Here is a 13,050-nt window from a genome sequence, read left to right on the forward strand (position 1 = left end):
AATTTGGAAGCTACATGTAATTGGGAATTTCCGATTTTATACACTTGCGCAGTGTGCATTTGGAAGTTGATCATATATCTTAAAATAAGCGGTTTTCGATTTGTGGGATATTGTTTTCATGCAAATATGAAAGTGTGTGTTTTCCAAAGCATGGAAGCACAAAGACAGTGGAAAATGGTGTAATGTATTTTGAAAAAGTTAAGGAAAAAGTATAGAAATTAGTTTTGAAAAAGGTGTGCGAAACCTGTATTAATGTTATTATTTATTGCTATTTTCAGCCTGTTGTTATTTATTGCTATTTTCAGCCTGTGGTAGGATGCGATCAGCCATTGGGAAAGCCAACCTGCTAATAAAAAAGAAGTTTGAGCAATTCCGAGAACTGTGCCACCAACACATGGTGAGTTGTTAATTCCGAGAACTGTGCCACCAACACATGGTGAGTTGTTAATTCCGAGAACTGTGCCACCAACACATGGTGAGTTGTTTAGCCAGTCTCTACAGATGCTGGATGAGAACAAGTCGTTTTGACAGAATATCAAACACGTTATGAGTTGCCTACAACAGGGTTATTACATTTAATCTTATCCAGAGAGCCACAAGCCGTGTTAGTGCATATAAAAGAATTGGGTGCGAGATAGCCCAGTGGTACAGCTCTCGCTTGATGCGCGGTCGCTTTGAGATCGATCCCCATCGGTGGGCCCATTTGGGCTATTTCTCACTCCAGCCAGTGCACCACGACTGGTATATCAAAGGTCACGGTATGTGCTATCCTGTCTGTGTGATGGTTCATATAAAAGATCCCTTGCTACTAATGGAAAAATGTAGCAGGTTTTGTTTAACTACATGTATATGTCAAAATTACCAAATGTTTGACATCCAATAGCTGATAATTAATAAATCAATGTGCTCTAGTGGTGTTGTTAAACAAAACAAACTTTAAACTGATGACTACAAGTCAGAATTACCAAATGTTTGACATCCAATAGCCGATGATTAATAAATCAATGTGCTCTAGTGGTGTCATTAAAACAAAACAAACAATAAAAGAAGCCTTGTTGTCACGCTGTAGGAGTAGCCTATGAGGCTACAGCGGGTTTCTGCCCTCACTGTAGACCAGATGTCACGGTAATGTTCTCAGGTGTTAGTAGACTTAACATTCATACTGGAGTTGTCAGACTTTTAGGAGGATAAAATTAGTTTTCACTTGGTTTCTCTGCATATAAAAAAACCCAGTTGTTTTGGATGGAACAAGAAATATCCCAGTGGGTCTGCCAACAGGAATAGATCCCACACTGACTGCGCATCAAGCTAGGGCTTTATCACTGGGCTATATCTCGCCCCTCTGCATATAAAGTAGGTCTACAGTGATGTGACACACTCACTGGACTGTTACTCCAGACATACAGGTTGGGGCGGGTGCATCGTGCCATCATTAACCTCCACCGATAGCTGTCACGGGTCAGTTTGTACCTCGATAGCTGTCACGGGTCAGTTTGTACCTCGATAGCTGTCACGGGTCAGTTTGTACCTCGATAGCTGTCACGGGTCAGTTTGTACCTCGATAGCTGTCACGGGTCAGTGTGTACCTCGATAGCTGTCACGGGTCAGTTTGTACCTCGATAGCTGTCACGGGTCAGTTTGTACCTCGATAGCTGTCACGGGTCAGTGTGTACCTCGATAGCTGTCACGGGTCAGTTTGTACCTCGATAGCTGTCACGGGTCAGTGTGTACCTCGATAGCTGTCACGGGTCAGTTTGTACCACGATAGCTGTCACGGGTCAGTTTGTACCTCGATAGCTGTCACGGGTCAGTTTGTACCTCGATAGCTGTCACGGGTCAGTGTGCACCTCGATAGCTGTCACGAGTCAGTGTGCACCTCGATAGCTGTCACGGGTCAGTTTGTACCTCGATAGCTGTCACGGGTCAGTTTGCACCTCGATAGCTGTCACGGGTCAGTTTGCACCTCGATAGCTGTCACGGGTCAGTGTGCACCTCGATAGCTGTCACGAGTCAGTGTGCACCTCGATAGCTGTCACGGGTCAGTTTGTACCTCGATAGCTGTCACGGGTCAGTGTGCACCTCGATAGCTGTCACGGGTCAGTTTGCACCTCGATAGCTGTCACGGGTCAGTTTGCACCTCGATAGCTGTCACGGGTCAGTGTGCACCTCGATAGCTGTCACGAGTCAGTGTGCACCTCGATAGCTGTCACGGGTCAGTTTGTACCTCGATAGCTGTCACAGGTCAGTGTGCACCTCGATAGCTGTCACGGGTCAGTTTGTACCTCGATAGCTGTCACGGGTCAGTTTGTACCTCGATAGCTGTCACGGGTCAGTTTGTACCTCGATAGCTGTCACGGGTCAGTTTGTACCTCGATAGCTGTCACGGGTCAGTGTGTACCTCGATAGCTGTCACGGGTCAGTGTGTACCTCGATAGCTGTCATGGGTCAGTGTGTACCTCGATAGCTGTCACGGGTCAGTTTGTAGCTCGTTAGTTCTCGTGTGTGATGTTTGAGAATGACACCGAGTTAATCAGCTGTTGAGTTGCAATGTCATGCATGTAACAAAGAAGAAGAAAGGAATGTTTTGTTTAATCAGCAGATGTGAGCGGCTCTGTTATTTACTTCCCTACAAACAAGACAGCACATACCATAATTCTTTTTATGTACTTTCCCACAAACAGGACCGCACATACCTTGGTTCTGCCCATGAAGTGGTGACAGCGGGTTTCCTCTTAATATCTGTGTGGTCCTTAACCATATATGTCTGACGCCATATAACTGTAAATAAATTGTTTTGAGTGTGTCGTTAAATAAAACATTTCCTTCCTTCCTTCTACCATTGAACTACATTCTGTTTTACCAGTGTGTAACTCACTCTTTCTAAACTCACTGAAAGTTACCTTATTTATATTATATTGTTTTACTTTTGACACTGAACGAGATGTCTTAGTTAGGTCCAGTGAGTGACAGCGTATAGATGCAGCTTACACCAATGTTGGTGTTCCTGTTAGGTGTACAGAAAAAAAAAGGAAGAAAGAAAAAAAAGGAAGAAAGTAAAAAACAAACATTCCTGTAGGAAAGCTCCTGTAAAGCTGACTTGAAAAGTTGTGGTGTACGATTTCAGCCTTCTGAAAATAACTACAATTGGAAGGTTAAAAGTAGCTCATTTAGAGTGTTACAAGAAGAGTGCCGTTTCAGAGAGTCACTGGGTCTGTTTCATTTCATTTTATTTCAACTTATTTTCGTGCTTATATCCAATTAAGGTTCAAGAATGATGTCCTTGGCACACGTACGCCTCAGCTATCTGGGCTGTCTGTCCAGGACAGTGGGTTAGTTGTTAGTGGTTAGTGAGAGAAAGAGGTTGTAGTGGTCTTACACCTACTCATTGAGTCGTTAAAACTCGCTTTGGGTGGGAGCCAATACTGGGCTGCCAACCCAGTACCTACCAGCCTTATGTCCGATGGCTTTAACCACGACATCACCGAGGATGATTTCAGAGAGTCAGTGGGTTTGTTTTGTCATCATGTGCTCCTTTATTGTCGGGTTGTCATCTGTCCCATCTTGAATGACTGATACATGTTAAAGATCTCTGAACGCTGTTTGGTAGGAGTAACCTACATAGTATGTGGAGGCAGGGAGTTGGCTTTCTCACTGTAGATCAAGAGTTGAAATAACCACATGGAGTTGTAATAACCATATGTTATTACCCACATGAATTTGTAATAACCATATGTTATTACCCACATGAATTTGTAATAACCATATGTTATTACCCACATGAATTTGTAATAACCATATGTTATTACCCACATGAATTTGTAATAACCATATGTTATTATCTACATGGAGTTGTAATAACCATATGTTATTATCTACATGGAGTTGTAATAACCATATGTTATTACCCACATGAATTTGTAATAACCATGTTGTTGTCTACATGGAGTTGTAATAACCATATGTTATTATCTACATGGAGTTGTAATAACCATATGTTATTATCTACATGGAGTTGTAATAACCATATGTTATTATCTACATGGAGTTGTAATAACCATATGTTATTATCTACATGGAGTTGAAATAACCATATGTTATTACCCACATGAATTTGTAATAACCATGTTGTTGTCTACATGGAGTTGTAATAACCATATGTTATTATCTACATGGAGTTGTAATAACCATATGTTATTATCTACATGGAGTTGTAATAACCATATGTTATTATCTACATGGAGTTTAATAACCATATGTTATTATCTACATGGAGTTGTAATAACCATATGTTATTATCTACATGGAGTGTAATAACCATATGTTATTATCTACATGGAGTTGTAATAACTATATGTTATTATCTACATGGAGTTGAAATAATCATATGTTATTATCTACATGGAGTTGTAATAACCATGTTGTTGTCTACATGGAGTTGTAATAACCATATGTTATTATCCATGTGGAGTTTAAATAACCATGTTATTATCGACATGGAGTTGAAATAACCACATGTTATTATCCACATGGAGTTGTAATAACCATGTTGTTGTCTACATGGAGTTGTAATAACCATATGTTATTATCCATGTGGAGTTTAAATAACCATGTTATTATCGACATGGAGTTGAAATAACCACATGTTACTATCCACATGGAGTTGAAATAACCATGTGTTATCCACATGGAGTTCAAATAACCATATGTTATTATCCATATGGAGTTGAAATAACCATGTTATTATCTACGTGGAGTTGAAATAACCATGTTATAATCCATGTGGAGTTGAAATAACCATGTTATTATATACATGGAGTTGAAATAACCATGTTATTATCTACATGGAGTTGAAATAACCATGTTATTATCTACGTGGAGTTGAAATAACCATGTTATAATCCATGTGGAGTTGAAATAACCATGTTATTATCTACATGGAGTTAAAATAACCATGTTATTATCTACATGGAGTTGAAATAACCATGTTGTTATCTACATGGAGTTGAAATAACCATGTTATTATCTACGTGGAGTTCAAATAACCATATGTTATTATCCACATGGAGTTGAAATAACCATGTTATTATCTACGTGGATTTGAAATAACCATGTTATTATCTACATGGAGTTGAAATAATCATGTTATAATCCACATGGAGTTGAAATAATCATGTTACTATCCACATGGAGTTGAAATAACCATGTGTTATCCACATGGAGTTGAAATAACCATGTTATTATCTACGTGGAGTTGAAATAACCATGTTATAATCCATGTGGAGTTGAAATAACCATGTTATTATCTACGTGGAGTTGAAATAACCATGTTATAATCCATGTGGAGTTGAAATAACCATGTTATAATCCACATGCTTCAACATAATCAAGTTAATAAAAACCATATATAGCACACATGAAACAACAAGTGTAATCATGTAATTTTGGTAAGCGACAACATTACAATGACATTGCTTTCCCAGTCTTACATGTGAAATACGTCATTTAATCGTCTCCTACCTGTGGTTCAAACATTTTAAGACAGCCACCGTTAGTCACAAAAACAGTGACAATAAAGCTGGATAATAATGAAATTCTTACACTCGCTCTATAGTTTAGGTAAAACAGGAATCCCGACACTCATTTCATAAAATCAGTCCGACACACAAGCTCGTATAATAATCTAATCTGTTTAGATACCGACTAACTGTAGCTGAAAATGTGAATATAATTAATAACATATATAATAGAAGATACATATATATTATTGATATTGTTCATTTACTTGTCACATTGATTAAATATCACCTTATATAATTAATAACATATATAATAGAAGATACATATATATTATTTATATTGTTCATTTACTTGTCACATTGATTAAATATCACCTTATATAATTAATAACATATATAATAGAAGATACATATATATTATTTATATTGTTCATTTACTTGTCACATTGATTAAATATCACCTTATATAATAATGATCTTGTTGTACATAAAAACAGTGTCTTTATTACTATGCGGTGATTTTCAGTGCTTGCTGTTACCACGAAAGGCCATTTTTCTTGTTTACACTTGTTACTTGAACTGTGTGCTGGCTGTGGGTGGAAGCCGATACTGGGATGTGAACCTAATACCTTCCAGTTTCAACCTTGATGATGTACTAACCACAGCACCATCAAGTCGACAAACAATAAAAATCCAAATTTAAACTCAAACCATTACTGCTTAATGCAGAAACAATTTGTCTAATCACCACTATAATTGTGGTGTTTTTTTAGTTTCTTTTTATATAGATATAATTGTAATCAATGACATTTTTGTTAAAAATTCACTAGACTTATATTCTTTAACAAAAACTAAATTGTTTCTCAACAGCATCCTGACGTGAATGAGAAGGAAACGAAATGGGAAGACCTCCAAGGATTCTGGGATATGGTCAAGATTCAGGTGGATAGTGTCGAGGACTCATTCGCAGAAATAGAGCTGATGAGGCAGAATGGATGGAGGGAGGTACCACAGCAGGTAAGAACATCAATGTTATCTTCTATAAGACACATTGGGTTTAACTTTAAGAAATTGAGCTGATGAGGCAGAATGGAGGGAGGGAGGGAGGTACCACAGCAGGTGAGAACATCAATGTTATCTTCTGTAAGACACATTGGGTTTAACTTTAAGAAATTGAGTTGCCATGGTAAAACAAAAGGAGGGAGTAGTTAGTTTTACAGTTGCTTCTTCTATAAAACAAATTTTGTTTTGATGATTGATTATCATTATAACTCACCAAGTACTTTGACTGTTAAAAGAGATGTGCTATATATGTTTTTTAATTGTAGTTTGTTTTTTGTTTTTTTGGTAGGTAACTTCTCGGCGAAGTTCAACAAGTTCTAGTCCAAAATCAGGAAGTCTGTCTCAGAGTAGCACCCCGTGCCACACACCAGGTGAGTCGGAGAGGTTTTATCATGGAAAAATCAACTTGTACCAAAATATCATTCGGAAATTCATTCACAATCATATGCAAAGTTACATCTAAAAAATGTAATTTCAAAATAATAAACAAGGTACTTTTTTGTAGATTTGTCCAAAAGTTAAAATGAAATGTGAATTGTGTATTTTAAAATTTGCTGAGTCGCCATTAAAGAAATATTCCTTTCACTTAGGGTTTTCCTCCCATTCCAACCAGTGCCCCCCAAACTGGTACATCAAAGGCCATGGGAAAGTGCATACCATTTGCTGTTTCTTCTTCTTGATTTCTTCTCTGTCTCTGTCTGTCTGTCTCTCTCTCTGTCTCTGTCTCTCTCTGTCTCTGTCTCTCTCTCTCTCTCTCTCTCTCTCTCTCTCTCTCTCTCTCTCTCTCTCTCTCTCTCTCTCTCTCTCTCTCTCTCTCTCTCTCTCTGTCCTCTCTCTACTCTCTCACCAAATCTGTAGTTTCTCTCTGAGGTGTTGTTACACAAACATTCCTTTCCTTTCTGTCACTATATAGACCAAGTGTTGAAATAGCCATATGTTAGACACCAAATAGCCGTAGTTTAAAATGTGCTGAGGTGTCATTAAACAAAATTCCTTTCCTTTCCTCTCTCACTATATAGACTTGGTGTTGAAATACCCATATATGTTAGACACCAAATAACCGTTTAAAATGTGCTGAGGTGTTATACACCACTAATAGCTGTAGTTTAAAATGTGCTTTAAGTGTGCTGAGTTGTCATTACACAAACATTCCTTTCCTTTCCTCTCCCACTATATAGACTTGGTGTTGAAATACCCATATGTTAGACACCAAATAGCCGTAGTTTAAAATGTGCTGAGGTGTCATTAAACAAACATTCCTTTCCTTTCTTCATCTAATGAGGCTGAACTGTTGCCTGTATTAAAGAGCCCACTCGATGTTACTCACTGAATGTCAAGTCATAAATCATAAAGGGACTTTGTTGTTGTAGGATCAAAACGTAAAGGTTTGAAAGCCAAAGACACGCCCGATTCTTCCCCCGAGCGCACTCAAAAAGCCAAACAAGCTGCTAAAGCCCGAGACGACGCACGCAAGAAGATTTTGGCCGACAAGCGTGCGGCCATGAAACAGAAGAAAGAGAACAAGGAGGTGGAGATTTACTTGCCGGAGAACGGGAAGAACTAACAAACTACAACAACAAACTGCTGATGAAACAAATGGGAAATGGGAACATTTTGAGATTACAAATTGCAATGTTGAACAATTTATGCTTTTTGTTTTTGCTGATTTATTTATCAAACAGACCATGTGGCATCCACAATATTTGAGTTGATGTATTTAGTCATTCCTCTCATTTTACTCTTGTTCCCACCTTCACTGAATGGGCAAGATTTCAGTACGGGGAAGTAGTGTCCTCGGTCTTTTGCATTGTGGATGGGCTTTTTTATCTTTCTTTTTGGGGTGTTTTTTTTTTTTTTTTTAAGATATTGGATAACTTTTGTTATCTTATTGGTAACTTTTTAAAACAAATTATTATTGCTTATACAGTGAAACCTGTCGACAGTGGATCACGCCAGGGACGTAATATTTGTCAGATTTAGGAAGGATCCAGTTTTTAAACAGTAGCATTTTAGAATTTAGATCATCAGGGACCATGAAGTATGACTGGTTTTCACAGGATTCTGGTTTGTCCAGGATCTGATGTAGAAAAGTTTCACTGTATTTTGAATGCATTTTTGTCTTCTTCTTTTTTTTGTCCGATATCTGTGATTTTTTATTGTCGGTGATACCGACTTATCCGAATGGTGCTCTGTTTTAATTGATGAACCACATGCAAAGATGAATGAGGACTTCAAATACAAAATGTGCAATCATAAACTTGAGAAATGCAAACTCAAAAAACACTATCCTGGCAACAATCTTCTTGTTTCCTGTTTTCGTGCCTTTCGATCAAATGTCTCTGGAGCAAAACTTCCAGTAGTCTTGGAGTTTGCACTCCACTTTACCTTACAGGACCAAGGGAGATAACTGCATTTGGAGAATTGAGTGGAGTCTTGTGAATTTGTTTTTGCTTTTTAACGTTTGTTTGCCATGTTAGATACTGTGCTTTCAGTTTGTGCTAGACTTGGTCGTTATATTACATGGTGGCAAACTACAAGTTTTTATTTATTTATTTTTATGATAATTTGACTTTAAAGAGTTATTGTACATACATAACTGAACTATGTTTCCATGATCACTAGTTATTACATACTTAATCTGCCTGTTTGACAAAGGAAGTAATGACAGTTGTGTTTTTAAGATTTCTTGTTTGGTACATGTGAATATATGTTTTAAAATGTAACGAGTGACTATACAGTCTGTTCCTTTGTTGATAAGTTATCCTAATCCAATCCTGTGTATCTCACCTCTTACAAAGTAAAACGGGGAGACATAAATATTGATGGTCGTTGTGACAGTGTCATGGTGGCAGTGTCATGGTGGCAGTTTGTCAGTTTGTGCATTAAAGTTTAACATTAAATTATTTTTCACAAACTAGGCAAAAATAAAAATTAAGTTTGTTTGTCCTAACCCGACCGACCAACCCACAAAAATCGGCCTGTGTCAAAATCTTTTTTGATGTCTTGGGGAAGCTTCTTTTTTTTTTTCTTTTTTTTTTTAGTACTATTGTCATATATCTGTCAAACAAACATTTAAAAAAAAAAAAAAAAAAAAAACCTACCTACCTACCCAATTACAGGTCAGAACTGGACAAACAAAAATATTTTAAGAATGGCCCTATACTTAAGTCCTAGGTGAGTTAAATTTTAACAGATTATTTTTCACAAACTATACTTAAGTCCTAGGTGAGTTAAAGTTTAACCCTAGGTGAGTTAACATTAGATTATTTTTCACAAACTATACTTAAGTCCTAGGTGAGTTAAAGTTTAACCTTAGATTATTTTTCACAAACTATACTTAAGTCCTAGGTGAGTTAAAGTTTAACCTTAGATTATTTTTCACAAACTATACTTAAGTCCTAGGTGAGTTAAAGTTTAACCTTAGATTATTTTTCACAAACTATACTTAAGTCCTAGGTGAGTTAAAGTTTTAACATTAGATTTTTCACAAACTACTGTCAGTCCTAGGTCAGTAAAACTTGGTTTATAGTTGCAGTGGAAATGTTTATGGTAGGCAAGGTATTTAATTCTGCAGAATTCCTCTTTATTAAGTATCATTAAGTTTTTGGGGGGTTGGCACCACAAGATTTAATGTTCCTTTAATTATCCCCCCAAATTTTACCTTTTGAAAAAAATTAAACGTTATTTTGTCATCAAAAAGTGAATTTTCAGTTTCTTTTTGTCACTGAAAGTGCATGCTCTCCTTTTTTCTTCTTCTGTTTTTCTTTTCTCTCTTTTTTCTTTCTTTCTTTCATGGTTTTTTAATTTTATTTTTATAGTACCCAAAAATGTTTGGGTTTTTTGTCACTGAAGTAAGAAACTTCCTTTGTTACTGAAGTAAGAAACTTCCTTTGTTACTGAAGTAAGAAACTTCCTTTGTTACTGAAATCACTGAAATGGCTTGTTGTCATTTTAAAATATAAATTGATGCTCAGTAATTTTAGGACATTTTAATTTGCAAGGATTTGCCTTGATTTAACAGGTAGTTTTTACTATTTCATTGGCCACTCAAGCAAACTTAGGACCAATGTTTCTTAGCCTTGTCTAATAGCACAATAGGTTAAAGTTTAACAGCACACCAAAATATATAGTAGAAAAATATATATATTAATTCAAATGTTACAACTGAGTAACAGTGTATAAACCTCTACTCTATCGGCCATTTCAGCTTGTTTAACCTCACAATTATCCAAGTATTTTTATTGACATCTATAGCGGTCCTTGTACTGTGTAACTTATAAACGTTATGGAATTATCCCGTTAATTTTAACCTCTACTGAGCAGACTGCCTTATATTTATGTAAAGAAATGTATTTTGGTATTCAACGCAAACATATATTGTGAATGTATTTGCATTATTTATGATGGTGATGATAATGACTGATGTCATGTCATGGTGACTGACGGCGTGCCATGGTGGCTGAGGTCGTGCCATGGTGGCTGATATCGTGCCATGGTGGCTGACATGTCATGATGACTGACGTTGTGCCACGGTGGCAGAACATACTCACGGTGCTTTGTACATTACTCCTGAGTGTTGTGTATATAGTCTATTCCATACCAAGGTCAGAAACTGAATCTGTCTTTTATCAAATGTTGTCTTACCATTTGCGACACCACACAATATGAGTGTCTCGAACGTGCCTATCGCAATCGCATAGCAACCAATAAAATCATAATGTTGTCTTGTCACAATCAGCTATTCTCATGGCTGTCTCGTACAAGCCACTCGCATTGTGTGACTTCGCCTTAAGAGTAAGGCATTTTTTTTGTCCGCCTTGTACATGTTTTACTAAGTAAAATATATGTGGTACCGGTATATACAGCATTGACAAATTTCATCCAGTTTGTCCACATTCGTTATAATGCCTTGATATTTGGATGAACTATACCTAACTATACCTAACCTAAGTTAGCTAAAATATGTTTTGCTTCATAAAAAAAAAATGTATTGTTTAACCGAGATCTGAATTTTAAATCTTAGCCATGTTGAAAAAAAACAAAATTGCAAAATATTGTTTTTTTTATAAATAATGAAAATAATTAACTGTTAGTGACATAAAGATCGGTCTGTAAGAATTAATAATAGATTTTACAAAACCCAGCGAAGTGATAATTTTTTTTAATTACATATAAATATAGTGTTATTTGACATTCATGTTGTTCGGTTGATATTTTTCTAGTCAATAATATCTCATGAATTTGTTTTTTCTACTGTAGAATTTTGTTTTTAATTATCTACATTTTTTATTAAAATGTATAGAAAATTTCACATTGTGTCTTATCAGCATTTTAAATATTAAAGATATGGGATTTTATCAGACCAAAATGCTAAGAAATTAACTTGAACTTTTAGTTAACACAGCATACCTAGCCAAAACTAATTTGGGAAGAGTGACAGTAAATAAATAATACATCAATTTATCCAGATAAAAAAGCACTATAAACAGGGCACCTTTTCATATTTGTCTGTAAGGGGGCACCTGCTATGTCTGACTGTTAGACTATTCTATCCTGCAACCACCGTTTCTATATTTGTCTGTGAGGGGGCACCTGCTATGTCTGACTGTTAGACTATTCTATCCTGCAACCACCGTTTCTATTGACAGAATATGATAACGGATAAAGCAAGCTACTAGCTACTAGCAGGATATGACTTTTGACATCACTCATGTGACGTCACACACATAGCTACATTACAGAGTCGCTGATTTGACCTCTAGCTAAGTCATCATACAATGTGGCTGAAATAACAGAAATAATAGCTTTTTCCCTTAATTTTTATGGTTTGCAGGATGAAGATAATAACTAGTTACTGACGTCAGATATCTGCTTTATCCTGTTCAGGCCGAATGAGAAATTTCCCATTCTTACCGTGACAGGATAACGCAGATTTCCGACATCATTAACTAGTTATTCTCTATTTACTCAGTGAATGATAAATATCTCTACTAATGCGTAACTGGAAACGGACTCTTAACACCTCTATGTTATTTCGTTTGTAATTGTATTTACCGATAATGTTTGGGAACAATGTTATAATTCTGCATGTTAATTTATTTTGGAAATGCTGTTTCATGTTACACTCTATGTACTGTACATAGATGCAGATGCTGCTCATTGTAGGCAATGGTGAGAGTCGGTTAATGCCTAGATATAGTGGATGTTTGTTACCATAGCAATGTTTTCAGGCCATATACACAATCAAAATAAATGTTTCTCTCCTTGATTTCGTAATCCGTTTTGAAATGTGCAGTTTAGATTGGTTGGGATCAGTCACCCTTGGTGGACTATTTTTCTCCTGTTCCGACTAGTACCCCATGACTGGTATGTCACACACGTAGAATACACAGGGATGTGTAAAAACCACTTTACACACACACACACACACACACACTCACGCTCACACTGACACACACACAATGACACACAC

General features: G+C 36.5%; 1 protein-coding gene across 2 annotated transcripts in view; it reads left to right on the forward strand.

Moving 5' to 3' along the window:
• Positions 1-12,846, forward strand: part of LOC121385338 (disks large-associated protein 4-like) — a 172,140-nt gene extending 159,294 nt beyond the window's left edge. For both annotated transcript variants that reach the window (XM_041515980.1, XM_041515981.1), the window contains 5 exons: positions 306-397; positions 6,387-6,533; positions 6,868-6,949; positions 7,949-9,803; positions 9,873-12,846. In XM_041515980.1, the coding sequence (XP_041371914.1) occupies positions 306-397; positions 6,387-6,533; positions 6,868-6,949; positions 7,949-8,142 (515 nt within the window). In that variant the 3' untranslated portion in view covers positions 8,143-9,803; positions 9,873-12,846. The remainder of the gene's footprint in view (positions 1-305; positions 398-6,386; positions 6,534-6,867; positions 6,950-7,948; positions 9,804-9,872) is intronic.
• The last annotated feature ends 204 nt before the right edge of the window (positions 12,847-13,050 follow it).

This window comes from Gigantopelta aegis, chromosome 11, assembly GCF_016097555.1.
Source record: "Gigantopelta aegis isolate Gae_Host chromosome 11, Gae_host_genome, whole genome shotgun sequence".
NCBI classification, from domain to species: domain Eukaryota; kingdom Metazoa; phylum Mollusca; class Gastropoda; order Neomphalida; family Peltospiridae; genus Gigantopelta; species Gigantopelta aegis.